Genomic DNA, 14,354 nt, shown 5'->3' with positions numbered 1-14,354 from the left:
ACTCTTCTCGATCGAGGGTGGACTCTCCACTATTCTGGCGTTGCCCAAGGTGAGAGGCGGCGGGCTGGTGTGGGCTTATTAATAGCCCCCCAGTTCAGCCGCCATGTGTTGGAGTCTACCCCGGTGAATGAGAGGGTCATCGCCCTACGCCTTCGGGTCAGGGAACGGTCTCTCACTGTCGTTTGTGCTTATGCGCCTAGCGGCAGTGTAGAGTACCCGGCCTTTTTAGGGTCCCTGGGGGGCGTGCTGGAAAGCGCTCCCACTGGGGACTCTGTCGTTCTACTGGGGGACTTCAACGCCCACGTGGGCAGCGACAGTGATACCTGGAGGGGCGTGATTGGGAGGAACGGCCTCCCTGATCTGAACCCGAGCGGTGAGTTGTTATTGGATTTCTGTGCTAGTCGCGGTTTATCCATAACGAACACCATGTTCATGCATAAGGGTGTCCATCAGTGCACTTGGCACCAGGACACCCTAGGTCGGAGGTCGATGATCGACTTTGTAGTCGTTTCTTCTGACCTTCGGCCATATGTCTTGGACACTCGGGTGAAGAGAGGGGCTGAGCTGTCAACTGATCACCACCTGGTGGTGAGTTGGATTCGATGGCGGGGGAAAAAGCTGGACAGACCTGGCAGGCCCAAACGCATAGTGAGGGTCCGTTGGGAACGTTTGGCGGAGGCCCCTGTCAGAGAGGTCTTCAACTCCCACCTCCGACAGAGCTTCAACCAGGTCCCGAGGGAGGCGGGGGACATTGAGTCTGAATGGACTATGTTCCGTGCCTCCATTGTCGGGGCGGCGGTTCGGAGCTGCGGCCATAAGGTCTCCGGCGCTTGTCGCGGCGGCAATCCCCGAACACGGTGGTGGACACCGGAAGTAAGGGATGCCGTCAAGCTGAAGAAGGAGTTCTATTGGGCCTGGCTGGCTCATGGGACTCCTGAAGCAGCTGACAGGTACCGACGGGCCAAACGGAGCGCGGCTCTGGCAGTCGCCGCGGCAAAAACTCGGGTTTGGGAGGAGTTCGGTGAGGCCATGGAGGAAGACTTTCGGTTGGCCTCAAAGAGATTCTGGCAAACCGTCCGGCGACTCAGAGGGGGGAAGCGGTGTTCCACGAACACTGTTTACAGTGGAAGTGGTGCGCTGCTGACCTCAGCTGAGGATGTTCTCGGGCGGTGGAAGGAGTACTTTGAGGATCTCCTCAATCCCTCCGACACGCCTTCCGTAGAGGAAGCTGAGGCTTGGGACTTGGAGGGGGACTCGTCCATTACCCTGGCTGAAGTTGCTGAGGTAATCAAAAAACTCCTCGGTGGCAAGGCTCCGGGGGTGGATGAGATCCGCCCCGAGTTTCTCAAGTCTCTGGATGTTGTGGGGCTGTCTTGGCTGACACGCCTCTGCAGCATCGCGTGGAGTTCGGGAACGGTGCCTCTGGACTGGCAGACCGGGGTGGTGGTCCCTCTTTTTAAGAAGGGGGACCGGAGATTGTGTTCCAACTACAGGGGGATCACACTCCTTAGCCTCCCTGGGAAAGTCTATGCCAGGGTACTGGAAAGGAGAATCCGACCGATAGTCGAACCTCGGATTCAGGAGGAGCAATGCGGTTTTCGCCCTGGCCGTGGAACACTGGACCAGCTCTATACCCTCACTAGGGTGCTGGAGGGTTCGTGGGAGTTTGCCCAACCAGTCCATATGTGTTTTGTGGACCTGGAGAAGGCATTCGGCCGTGTCCCTCGTGGCATCCTGTGGGGGGTACTTCGGGATTATGGGGTTCGGGGCTCGTTGTTACGGGCTGTTCGTTCCCTGTATGAACAGAGCAGGAGCTTGGTTCGCATTGCCGGCAGTAAGTCAGACCTGTTCCCGGTGCATGTCGGACTCCGCCAGGGCTGCCCTTTGTCACCGATTCTGTTCATTATTTTTATGGACAGAATTTCTAGGCGCAGTCAGGGAACGGAGGGTGTCTGTTTTGGTGGCCGCGAGATCTCGTCTCTGCTTTTTGCGGACGATGTGGTCCTGCTGGCTTCATCAAGTCAAGACTTGCAGCGTGCACTGGGGAGGTTTGCAGCCGAGTGCGAAGCGGCGGGGATGAGAATCAGCACCTCCAAATCCGAGGCCATGGTTCTCAGTCGGAAAAAGGTGGATTGCTCCCTCCGGGTTAGGGGGGAGTTGCTCCCTCAAGTGGAGGAGTTTAAGTATCTCAGGGTCTTGTTCACGAGTGAGGGAAAAATGGAGCGGCAGGTCGACAGACGGATCGGTGCGGCGTCCGCAGTAATGCGGTCATTGTACCGGTCTGTTGTGGTGAAGAGGGAGCTGAGTCGTAAGGCGAAGCTCTCAATTTACCGGTCGATCTACGTTCCTACCCTCACCTATGGTCATGAACTCTGGATCATGACCGAAAGAATGAGATCGCGGATACAAGCGGCAGAAATGAGTTTCCTCCGCAGAGTGGCTGGGCGCACCCTTAGGGATAGGGTGAGGAGCTCGGTCACCCGGGAGGAGCTCGGAGTAGAGCCGCTGCTCCTCCGCATCGAGAGGAGCCAGTTGAGGTGGCTCGGGCATCTGTTCCGGATGCCTCCTGGACGCCTCCCTGGGGAGGTGCTCTGGGCTTGTCCCACTGGGAGGAGGCCTCGGGGCAGACCCAGGACACGTTGGAGAGACTATGTCTCCCGGCTGGCCTGGGAACGCCTTGGGGTTCCCCCAGAGGAACTGGAGGAGGTGTGCGGGGAGAGAGAAGTCTGGAGGACTCTGCTCGGACTGCTGCCCCCGCGACCCGGCCCCGGATAAAAGCGGAGGAAGATGGATGGACCCCTGACAGTCGAGTGCTCTTTGTTTCTTCTAGTGTCGCCTGTTCTTCCCCCACTTTTACACTCTTCTCCGGTAAAGAGGCGTAGTCTCGGCAACCTGTACGAGACGTGAACTGACCCCACTGCTCGACCGAATGGGCTCTTCCTTCCCGGTCGCTTAACTGCAGTGCGCTGCTGTCCTGCTCTCTCTCTCTCTCTCTCTCTCTCTCTCTCTCTCTCTCTCTCTCTCTCTCTCTCTCTCTCTGTCTCACACACACACACACACACACACACACACACACACACGCTCAGACGTACGTGACCTTTGCGCTGCAATGAGCTCTGCTGGCCCTGCAACCTTCTCTCTGTCTGTCCACAGAGGATGGCATCCCGAGAGAGAGCAGTCCCTTCATCAGCAACGCCGACACGGAGCAGGACAGTTACTACGATGGGAAGAACATGGCGCTCTTCGAGGTACTGCACCGCGCTCCAGTGCCTCTTAGTGTTGCCTCATGTACCACGTTAGTTATAAATAACATAAGAACGCTGCTTTTAGCCCAGTCTGCGTTCCGCATACAGTGTATTGAGTGCGTTCGGCAGAAAGTGATGAAAATGCTTGGCTCTTCATGCCTGCGGAAATTCCTTCATTGAGGAACTGCCATTAAAGAGGTTTGTTTGTCCGAACGAGTTTGTCTGCGGACTGCAGCGCTTCGCTTCCACTAGCTGGGAGAAATTCCCCGCAGAGCAGCTCCTGACGCCTCTTTTCAGAGACGGACTCACGTGTGTTTAAGAAAGGCGGAAAGTGAAGGCCAGTGAGGTGAGAAGGTGCCTGGGGTCATTGTGTGTGTGTGTGTGTGTGTGCGTGCTTGCAGGAGGAGATGGACAGCAACCCCATGGTCTCGTCTCTGCTCAACAAACTGGCCAACTACACGAACCTGACGCAGGGGGTCGTCGAGCACGAGGAGGCCGAGAACGAGGAGGGGGCCAAGAGGAAGACGGTCAAGGTAGAACGTCGGCCCCGTTTACGCTCCGTTCTGGGTTCCCGTGTGCTTGGACCCCCTTCGGCGACACGCACAACACACTTGGCTGTGACAGACTTTGCTCGCACACCCACCTGCGTAGTCAATGCATGGCTATAGATGGGGACTGTCTGTCTATGGAAATATGATAGATTGGGACAAATTTGGCAGCAGCACAAAGCTGATTGATTAGAACAGCTGTCCCCTATTTTGGTCAATAGTTCATTATCGAACATTGTAAATCACCTCAGACAATGCACACACACACACACACACACACACACACACACACACACACACACACACACACACACACACACACACACACAGTCTGAACCGCTTGTCCCATACGGGGTCGCGGGGAACCGGATCCCACCCGGCAACACAGGGCGTAAGGCCGGAGGGGCAGGGGACGCACCCGGGACGGGACGCCAGTCTGTCGCAAGGCACCCCGAGCGGGACTCGAACCCCAGACCCACCGGAGAGCAGGACCCGGTCCAACCCACTGCGCCGTCGCACCCCCCCACCTCAGACAATGGCATCATCTAAATAATAATAATGATTATTATTATCAGTCTTAGAAATGATGGATAATAATGATATTCTGCATCTTTCGAAGCAACAGCTCACACATTTGATCCCATCTGTCCTTCTACGTGACTTTATTACAAAGCCTCACATGCTGATGCCGCCGGGAAGCAGGAACTGCTTGTGTGACGATGAACTGAAATTGTCCTGAAAACCGTCACACCCTCAGTCCCCAAAGGACAAAAAACACGCTGAGACACACTCCCGGAACGAATTCTGCTTCTCTGACCGCGAGGGTGGCCGAAATATTTTCAGGAAATTAAATTGAGCTCGGGACACAAAAGGAACTTTTTGGCAGGACTGTTGCGCAATAAATAAGTTAATTAATTAATTAATAAAACAGGAAGAGGTTTGACATTCCACATTGCCGCTGTGCACAGGGTTGTGTTTTCGTGCCGCTGCCCGACCGGTTAATGTGCCGAGAACGGTTCACGACGAGGTGCCAGCGTGGCGTTCGGTACCCTGCTCTAGTAACGAAAAGAGCCACGCTGCTGGCGACCGGCGCTGAGCTCCTGCTGTGAGCTCCACCACAGAACGCGAACCCGAGTCCCCTGCTGATTGGCTGCTGAGGAAGTACGATGCCGAGGCAGGCCGGGGGGCGGGGAGTCCGCAGGCGGGATGATCCAAGTAGTCCAGCAAGGCATCGAGAGATACGAGGTACGTGGCGGCCGAGGCCCTGGGAGCTCCCACCTTGTGGCTCGGCGGGATGCGAGGGGCTTCCGGAAACACCTGCGGCTGGAGGACGGAGCCCCGGGCGGCATGTCGAGAAGGGGCTTCGATTTCGCGGAGTCGAGGAACCATGTGGACGAAGGAGCGTTTAAAGGGGCATTTCGGCGCTTTGCTGAGCGACAGCAGCTCAGCGCCGTTACCGTCTGCACCTTCTTGTCGATTACAGCTCGTCGCTCACTGGCTTTGACACGTTGAGCAGTTGTGAGGATTGGGAGCCGACCGTTCCGCTGGTGCTCGCGCTGCGAAACGTTCTCGTCCGTCGTACACGGTGCTCGTGTGACCGGGACGCCATCGGCGCCGTCGCCTCCAGGCGACAGGAGCCAGTGCGTCGTGCGCGTGCAGCGCGCCGTATGTCTCCTGATATGATCTACGTAGGTGCAGAGATCTTGGTCATGTGCGATACGGACGTGGGCCGTTGTGGAATGAGCCGGACCCGGTGGTGGCGCCATCGTTATTTCTCTGAGCTGCGTTTTGCGCTCTTGTGCGATACTGCTGATGCCCTCACGGCGTCGGTCCCAAACGGCACCTCGCTCTTACTTTCTTCCTTCCTTCTCTCCCTGCGCTGCAGAATCCACAGATGGGCACCTTCATTGGCGTCTACCTGCCCTGCATGCAGAACATCCTGGGCGTCATCCTCTTCCTGCGTCTCACCTGGATCGTGGGCACGGCCGGCGTCCTGGAGACCTTCGCCATCGTCTTCATGTGTTGCTCCTGCGTGAGTGAACGCGGTGAATCCCTCCTGGCTGCGGCTCGCGTCGAACCCTGGAGGAGCGCGATGGGTTACGCCGCAGCGGGGACCCCGGAGATGAGATTTGTTTCAGCCGCCGAACTCGTGTAGCTTCAGAGGCGCGACGCCTGGCTGGCACACGTGTCCTTGACGCGAGTCTTCTGGGACGTCCTGCGGTCGGATGTAGACAGATGTGCTCTGTGCAGATTTCTCTCTCGGAGTGCAGGAGCAATTTAAGTCGAGTCACCGCTGTATACAGACGTCAGTAAAAAAAAGGAAAAAAAAAGAACAAACGAACAAACAAGGCCTGGAAAGCGTGGATGTAATTATGCAAACGTTTTGTCCTCACTCAGTGTAATGAGTTTATGCAGAAAAGCCGTTTGGTGTGTGCGTGCGTGCGCGTGTTGAAGAGCGCATCACAGCTTTCCTTTCTCTTCCAGACGATGCTAACGGCCATATCGATGAGCGCCATCGCAACCAACGGCGTGGTACCAGGTGAGGCTCTCAGTCGCACTCGGCGCTGCACCGTGAGCGCAGCGAGGGACGGTGTGCTCGTGGGGAGCGCTTCCTCCTTCTCCTCAGCTTCAGGCTTGTCCTTCTAACCCGCGCCCCTCTCGCTCAAGTAGCACGTCATCGTGGGCAGAGGTGCATTCCGTTGGTTTGTAGCGTGATGCTCGGCAGGAACTGTCACCGTCGTCAGTTAGTCCACTGACCCCATAAACGTCTCGCTGCATTTCACAGCTGGCGGTTCCTATTACATGATTTCCCGCTCCCTGGGACCCGAGTTTGGCGGAGCTGTGGGCCTCTGCTTCTACCTGGGCACCACGTTCGCCGGGTCCATGTACATCCTGGGTACCATCGAGATCTTTCTTGTAAGTCGCTCGACACGATTCGCCGCGGACTCGTACGGCGACTTCAGATTTGTCGCATTCTAGAGCTTTAACATGAAAGGTGCGGTACAGGTGCTCCTCGAGTTGCTGTATGACACGCGGGCTTTAGGACAACCCCGAGCTGCGACGCCGTCGAACGAACCTCGTTTTATTCTTGCTTGTAACGTCCGACGACAGGCCGCCGTACGACGGCGCCCGTATTTCCTCCCGTTTGGGTCTCGTTCATCCGCTGCGAAAGTTACGGAAACTTTTTTGATTCCCTTCAGCTTATGTTTTATTTAAAATGGCCAGCAAGCAAAAAAGTGACTGGTGATGGTGCTGAAAAGGTGGCGGAATATGGTAATAATACAATAAATTATTGCAATGAAAGTGAAAATAATAATACATAATGTAATTATAAAACTGTTCTCATTATTATCTATATTAGTGTTCATTTTTAAGAGAATCGTGAAAAATCTGTGAAAAATGTAAGAAGCCCTTTTACACATCACAGCGTGCTTGTTGATGCATGTTAATTGTTGATATTTCCGGTTCACATAACACAGTATAAAGAGACTTGTGACTCAGGACAAAGTTGATTTATGATGAGGTTGTTGCAGCGGAGCCCCGTCAGAAGTTGAGCACCGCTTGAATTAACCTCCGATCGCACGGCCTCAAGCGCTTTGGCTTTCTCTCGTACCGCTCGCGGCGGGTCGGAAAGGCCGCTTTTCCCGCATCCGCACACATGTCGAGGTCCCCGGAGCAAATGCTTACCCCGCCTTTTCGATGTGCCGCACCCCAGACTTACATAGTGCCCAACGCTGCCATCTTCGCGGCGGAGAAGAAGGAAGACGCGGCGGAGGCCATGCTCAATAACATGCGCATCTACGGCACTTGCTGCCTGCTCTTCATGGCCCTGGTGGTCTTCGTGGGCGTGAAGTACGTCAACAAGCTGGCGTTGGTCTTCCTGTCCTGCGTGGTGCTCTCCATCTTGGCCACGTACGCCGGGGTCATCAAGACGGTCATCGAGCCCCCAGACTTCCCGTAAGTCGGCCTCGCCGTCGAGCCCCTCCCGTCATGTTTCTCTGCAGATGTTCGATGAACGAATGGCTGCGTGGAGGAGCTGTCCAGTCGGCACGCTTGTAAGCGAATACATTCGAAGGAAGCCCTTTGACTCATGTTAGTCGTTTGCAAGGAACCTTGGGAAGGTTCCACTCGAATTCCACACGCGTGCGAAGGAAGCGGCAGGAGGCCGCCGTATATCGACATCAACGCAGCACACGGGCATAGATTGGACAGCTGAAACCCTAACCATCAGAAACGCGTTGCGGCGCCATGAAAAACGCGTTACGAAGAAGGTAAAGTGTCCCCCCCGCCCCCCACCCCCACAGCGTCTGCCTGCTGGGCAACCGGAGCCTGGAGAACCACGACTTCGACAAGTGCCTGAAGACAGAGGTGTTCGGCAACGCAACGGTGAGCACGGAGCTGTGGAAGCTCTTCTGCGACAGCCCGTTCCTCAACGCCTCCTGCGACGAGTACTTCGCCTCCAACAACGTGAGCGAGATACAGGGCATCCCCGGGCTCCTGAGCGGCGTCATCTCGGGTCAGTGCTCCGCTCTCGGGCTGCTTGTCGTCGTCCTTGTCCTCGGCCTCTACTGTTCCTCGCACAAACGTAAAAAGTAATGTGTCCATGCGTAGCCTAGAAGGACGTAGAGCATTTGAAAAGTCGGTTTTGTGCACATTTGTACAGTAGGTGTCTTTGGGGGTCGAACTGGATTGACCTTTACCTTGAATTGCTGTTTAATGACGTGGTTCTGACCGGGCATTTCACCGTGACCCCATACAGAGGTTTTCGGTGCTGGAAAGGGTTTCACTGCTCAGCTTGGGCTCTGTTGGCCTGCGCTTCTTCAGTCGTGGCCCATAATGTTCTGGCGTGTCCGAGCCAAGCGACGGAGGATCGGTAGGACAGACTCCTAGGAGAGCTTGTGGAAGCGCCACGGAGGCCACGGAGGCCACGGAGGCCACGGAGGCCGGCGCCCTGGAAGCGCTGCTCCGTTTCCCCGTCTTACTAGTCGGTACGACCGCAGCGCTGCTCTCTTTGCGTTTGCGTTGCAGACAACCTGTGGAGCAACTACGGGCCGACCGGGATGCTCGTAGAGAAGAAAGGGCAGCCCTCTTTGCCTGCCCAAGACGCCTCGAGGGACGGCTACCTACCCTATGTGTTCAACGACATCGCCACGTCCTTCATGCTGCTGGTGGGGATCTACTTTCCCTCAGTGACGGGTACGCCGGTCGCGCCGCTTCGTCCACCTGCCGTCATCTTCCGGTTCCTTCGTGGGGAGACGTTATGACCGTAACGCAAACTGCTGTTACGTTGGAAGACGTGCGCGGCCCAAAGTGATTTTTTTTGTGCTTACAATGTGGTAACTCGCTCTTTTACACTGGTAACTCGCTCCTTTTTTCAGTTGTAAAATGCTGCGTTGCAGAAATCCGGTCTTTTAGGGTTCAAATAAGGAATGTTGCCAGCTGCTTGCTGAGTCTTTCACACGGGCGATACTGTCAGTGATACAGTGAACGCTGTACAGGCCTGGGTTCATAGAGCAGTGCTTTAGGAACTGCGTTTTTCAGGCCGCTAAACTAATTTACAATTTGCCATGAATTAATGCCCTCACCCAGTCGCAATTTTGTGTGTGTGTGTGTGTGTGTGTGTGTGTGTGTGTGTGTGTGTGATATACCCTTCACTCACTTTCGTTAACCACTTGCTCTGGTCGGGGTCGTGGCAGTCCGGACCCGATCCCAGAATCGCTGGGTGCCAGGCTCGTAGGGGTACACACTGGAGGTGAGGTGACATCAGTCCACTGCAGGGCAGCCAGACTTGCACGCACTAAAGCCTGATTAAGGTGAAACACGTCTTTGGACTGTGGGCGGAAACCAGAGCACCCGGCGGAAACCCACACAGACACGGGGAGAACATTCAGACTGTACACAGACTGAGCTGGACTGGAACCCAGGTGTTGGGAGGCAGCACCACCTTGCTGGCTGCTGCGAGACCCTGCCGCCCTGATGGTCCGCTAACGTTAATATTGCAATGAATTTTGTGTTTTCACTGTACTGCTCGTCTTTAAAATACTACATTGCCAGTGAATTATTGGTGCTGACATCAACCCTCTGCGTGTGTGCCTGCGCATGCTCCTTCCAGGAATTATGGCTGGATCCAACAGGTCCGGAGACCTGCGAGATGCCCAGAGGTCCATTCCCACTGGGACCATCCTGGCCATAGCGACCACCTCCTTTATCTGTATCTTTTCTCACTTTCTCAGGGGGTAGAGGTGTGTAAGGAAGAGTAAAACTCCGCAGTACGGTGTTTGCACGTAATGTCTAAGTGTGGAACTGACGGGCGTCTCTCGCTAAGATGTCACTTCATGTAGACGGCTGCCTCTCTTTTTTTGTTTTCGCGTTGTCATTTACTTTCAAAGATGTTTTAAAGATCTTAACTGCATCGCACAGACATGTCTTGCGTCGTCTTGTTTGGCGCCTGCATCGAGGGTGTTGTTCTGAGGGACAAGTGAGTGCTCTTCGGCTCCCGCCGCCCGTCATTCTCGCACGCGACACTGCGGTTCCCCCAGAAAAGTGCGCCGTGGAACCGGGTCCCTTGTACCGCATTCGCGATGCCTCGGCCGCTCCTTACCGGGGGTGGGGGTGGGGGTGGGGGTGGGGGCGGGGGCGCTTGCGCAGGGAGCCGAATGTGGGACTGGGGGTTCGCTCGGTCTCCGCAGGTTTGGTGACTCGGTCAAAAGGAACCTGGTGATCGGCACGCTGGCCTGGCCCTCCCCGTGGGTCATTGTCATCGGCTCCTTCTTCTCCTGCTGCGGGGCAGGGCTGCAGAGCCTCACCGGCGCCCCCCGGCTGCTCCAGGCCATCGCCCGCGACGGCATCGTGCCCTTCCTGCAGGTCAGAGCCCGCCAAGTGCAGCCGGGGTCACCCCCGCGGCGCCGCGTCCCACCTCAAGTTGCAGCCTTAGCTATTGGGCTCCTGCTGGTTTTGGGGTCTCCCCTGTGTGACCTTTGACCTATTGTCCACATGCCCCTGGGAACAAAGTGAAGCGAAATGAAGTCAATCGTGCTGTGTAGGTGGACCGTTGAGACCCGGCAACTTGTTGTTGAGGAGGTCCTTAACTACTGCGCCCCCGCGTGGGCTGCTCTGCTCTCACAGGTGTTCGGTCACGGCAAAGCGAACGGAGAGCCCACGTGGGCCCTGCTGCTGACCGCCGGCATATGTGAGATCGGGATCCTGATAGCCTCTCTGGACGCAGTGGCCCCCATCCTCTCCATGTGAGTGCGAGTCCTGCGCCGGACCCCCGCCCTCCGCTCCTCCAGGGGCCCCCGCTTCACAGCCCGTCACTGTGTTCACCTGCAGGTTCTTCCTGATGTGCTACTTGTTTGTGAACCTGGCGTGTGCGGTCCAGACTCTACTGCGCACCCCCAACTGGAGACCCCGCTTCAAGTTCTACCACTGGTAAGTGCCCCCCCCCGGGTGATGTGTCAGTGACCAGTGTGGGCCGGTAGCATAGTGGTTAGAGCTGAACACAAAGGTTGCGGGTTTGAATCCCCCCTCCATCTGTAGTAGCCTTGAGCAAGGCACTTACCCTAAATTGCTCCAGTAAAATTACCCAGCTGTACAAATGCTGGGTACACAATAAGTGTAAGCAGATTAACACGGTAAGCGACGCTGGAGGAAAGCGCCGGGTAAAGGTAAGGTAAACACAGGGTAAATGTGTGTGTCGGTGATGCTCCTGCAGGACGCTCTCGTTCCTCGGCATGAGTCTGTGTCTCTCCTTGATGTTCATCTCGTCCTGGTACTACGCCTTGGTGGCCATGCTGATCGCTGGGTGCATCTACAAGTACATTGAATACAGAGGGTAAGATGAGTACCCGGCACGGTACCGTCCGCACAGCGCTGTCCGCATTGCCTCCACCAAAGGAGTGGCTGCGATGTGGCTTTTTCCGGTACCTGCGCATTCCAGTCGGCTCCTCCTTTTGCAGGGCAGAGAAGGAGTGGGGAGACGGGATCCGCGGGCTGTCGCTCAACGCCGCCCGCTACGCCCTCATCCGCCTGGAGGAGGCGCCGCCGCACACCAAGAACTGGAGGTGAGGGGAGGTGGACGGCATCTGCGGCGCCGGGACTCGGGAGCCTCGTGTCACGGCCCCCTCGGCCGTCCCGCGGCCGTTGCGTAGTCCCCGCTGAGACGTCGGTGTCCCTCCATCGCCCCCACAGGCCTCAGCTGCTGGTGCTGCTCAACCTGGATGCGGAGTTGGGGGTCAAGCACCGGCGCCTGCTCTCCTTCACCACTCAGCTGAAGGCCGGCAAAGGCCTGACCATCATCGGCTCCGTGCTGGAGGGCACCTACATGAGCAAGGCGGCCGAGGCGAAGCGGTCCGAGCAGGTGAGAGGAGCGGGTCCGAGCGCGGGCTAGACTCCCTGCCCTCCGGCTCTCTTATAGCATCCGGGGCCCCGTTCAAGAGGGAACCGAGTCCCGCCGAACTGGGTCGCTGCCCGGCGTTCCGAGCGGCTTCGATTTATCGCGTTGTTGTCGGCTTCCTTTCCCGGGAGACGGCAGGGATCTCTTCGTAACCTCGGGAAACGGCGCCACCCCCTGGCAGAACGCGGAACGATTGTGGCGGTCGAGGCCGATGCAGCTGGTCATTCGCATGACCGTGTCGAGCAGACGCTTTTCTCGCAAGTGAACAGGGTGCCTTTTTTAACGGGGTAAGAGTGTTGGACCCGTGACTTAGGCCGCTCCATGTCGCGTTCGACTTGTGAACGTTCCGAGAAACGAACCGCCTCTTAGTCGCAGCGGAATTGGGGACGGAGGGGATCCGCCGCGTTTGTCGTCTTTTCGCTCCGGTCTTGTATCGTTTGAATGAAGACACTGTTGAAAGGTCCTTTTGCTAAAGTTCACTTTCCTCGGCTGTCTGCGTCAAGCTCCTCGTTTTGATCGGTCCCGATTGTTTATGGCTCACTTGTGCTCTGTTTCCCTCGGTGAACCCAGATCGCGGAGCCACCGAAGGCTGCTCTTATTCTCATGTAAACATGAATGGTCCCTCAGCAAACAGGCTGGGCTGAGCCTGCGCCCGGCCCCTGGAGCGGCCCCTGGCGCGGTCCCTAGCGCGGTCCCTGGTGCGGTCCCTGGAGCGGTCCCTAGCGCGGTCCCTGGTCCCAGCTGGACACGCTCTCCCCCGACTCGCGGCAGCGGCAGCGTGCAGTAACAGTCTCTAACCGTCAGTTCTACTTCTGCAGACACTTCTCTGCAGGAGTTACATGTCTGTCTGCTTCATACCGCAAAACTGTTCAATATCTTTTTAAATACCTTAATTGGTTTATTCTCGGAATACGCAACAATCTGTACGCGCTGCGCTCCTCTCAAACACACCCTGCGGAACAAGTGCAGTTTTGCTGAAGGCTCCACTCGTGTTTTTAATGCCAAATTTCGCTGCACCCGGAACAGCTGGGCTCCTCACGGGCATCTGGTGCCAAAGCGGCCGGTTTCACGCCCGGGATGGACGGCACCCGTCGCTTCCTGAACTGCCGGCAACCGTGGAAGTGTCATGTCCGTAGCTGTCAGTGAGCTCAGGCTCCTCTTTTCCTCCACGCAAAGGGACCCGTTACAAGTTTGTGATTTGGAAGTGTTTTCGTATGTCCCCGGACCATCGGTGACCTTGTAAGAGCCCATTCCTTTGTGTTCTCACTGGCTGACATTTGGCAAGTGGGTGACATGACAAAATCTTGTTTCGTTGTCTTTTTGCCACACACACACACACACACACACACACACACACACACACACGGGGCGCACGGCGCGCAACAGCAACAGCTGAAAGCACCAGCCTTTCCGGCTCGACGGAACAGCCCTTCACGACGACAAAGTGCCCTCTCACCTGCTCTCCGCCTCCCTGGTCTTCCCGCAGAACGTGAAGTCTGCCATGTTGGCTGAGAAGACCAAGGGCTTCTGCCACGTGGTGGCGTCCTCCAACCTGCGCGACGGCTTTTCCCACCTCATCCAGACGGCGGGGCTCGGCGGGATGAAGCACAACTCGGTACTGATGGCCTGGCCGACGAGCTGGAAACACACGCAGGACTCGGTCTCCCGGAGGAACTTCATCGGTGAGCTTCGGTCGAGTCTCTTCCTTTCAGAATTTCGGGGCTCAGCTGCATCCCGGCGGAGCCGGACCTCACCGGGGATCTCCGGTACGGATAGCGGAACAGGGAGCGGAGCAGAGTTCGGCAGAACGGACGCCTCGTGTCTTCGAGCACCGAATGCCATTTAACGGTCGCCGCGATTGATCGGAGCTTTCGCCAACACCTTGTCTCCCCCAGAGACCGTGAGGGAGACGACAGCGGCCCATCAGGCTCTGCTGGTGGCCAAGAATGTGGACGGCTTTCCCGGCAACCAGGAGCGTCTGGAGGGCACCATCGACGTGTGGTGGATCGTGCACGACGGGGGGCTGCTCATGCTGCTGCCTTTTCTGCTCCGACAACACAAAGTAGGACTCCGCCGAGGACGCGTCCTCCGGTCCACCACCCCTCCCCCGTTCCCTCGCATACACGGCCTCTCGGGCTTTTCAAACGCCTCGTTCGGCGACTTCTGCAC

General features: G+C 56.9%; 1 protein-coding gene across 5 annotated transcripts in view; it reads left to right on the top strand.

Annotated features, from left to right (window-relative positions):
• Positions 1-14,354, top strand: part of LOC108934026 (solute carrier family 12 member 7-like) — a 42,407-nt gene that overhangs the window by 19,654 nt on the left and 8,399 nt on the right. For all 5 annotated transcript variants that reach the window (XM_029253295.1, XM_029253294.1, XM_029253292.1 and 2 more), the window contains exons 2-19: positions 3,154-3,248; positions 3,647-3,778; positions 5,679-5,825; positions 6,278-6,332; positions 6,579-6,709; positions 7,509-7,750; positions 8,098-8,309; positions 8,822-8,989; positions 9,906-10,004; positions 10,214-10,271; positions 10,483-10,657; positions 10,919-11,037; positions 11,123-11,221; positions 11,505-11,624; positions 11,749-11,853; positions 11,981-12,149; positions 13,672-13,867; positions 14,081-14,247. In XM_029253295.1, coding sequence (XP_029109128.1) covers positions 3,154-3,248; positions 3,647-3,778; positions 5,679-5,825; positions 6,278-6,332; positions 6,579-6,709; positions 7,509-7,750; positions 8,098-8,309; positions 8,822-8,989; positions 9,906-10,004; positions 10,214-10,271; positions 10,483-10,657; positions 10,919-11,037; positions 11,123-11,221; positions 11,505-11,624; positions 11,749-11,853; positions 11,981-12,149; positions 13,672-13,867; positions 14,081-14,247 — 2,489 coding nt within the window. The remainder of the gene's footprint in view (positions 1-3,153; positions 3,249-3,646; positions 3,779-5,678; positions 5,826-6,277; positions 6,333-6,578; positions 6,710-7,508; positions 7,751-8,097; positions 8,310-8,821; positions 8,990-9,905; positions 10,005-10,213; positions 10,272-10,482; positions 10,658-10,918; positions 11,038-11,122; positions 11,222-11,504; positions 11,625-11,748; positions 11,854-11,980; positions 12,150-13,671; positions 13,868-14,080; positions 14,248-14,354) is intronic.

This window comes from Scleropages formosus, chromosome 7 (assembly GCF_900964775.1).
Source record: "Scleropages formosus chromosome 7, fSclFor1.1, whole genome shotgun sequence".
Classification (NCBI taxonomy): Eukaryota; Metazoa; Chordata; class Actinopteri; order Osteoglossiformes; family Osteoglossidae; genus Scleropages; species Scleropages formosus.
This window is presented reverse-complemented; position numbering and strand designations above follow the sequence as displayed.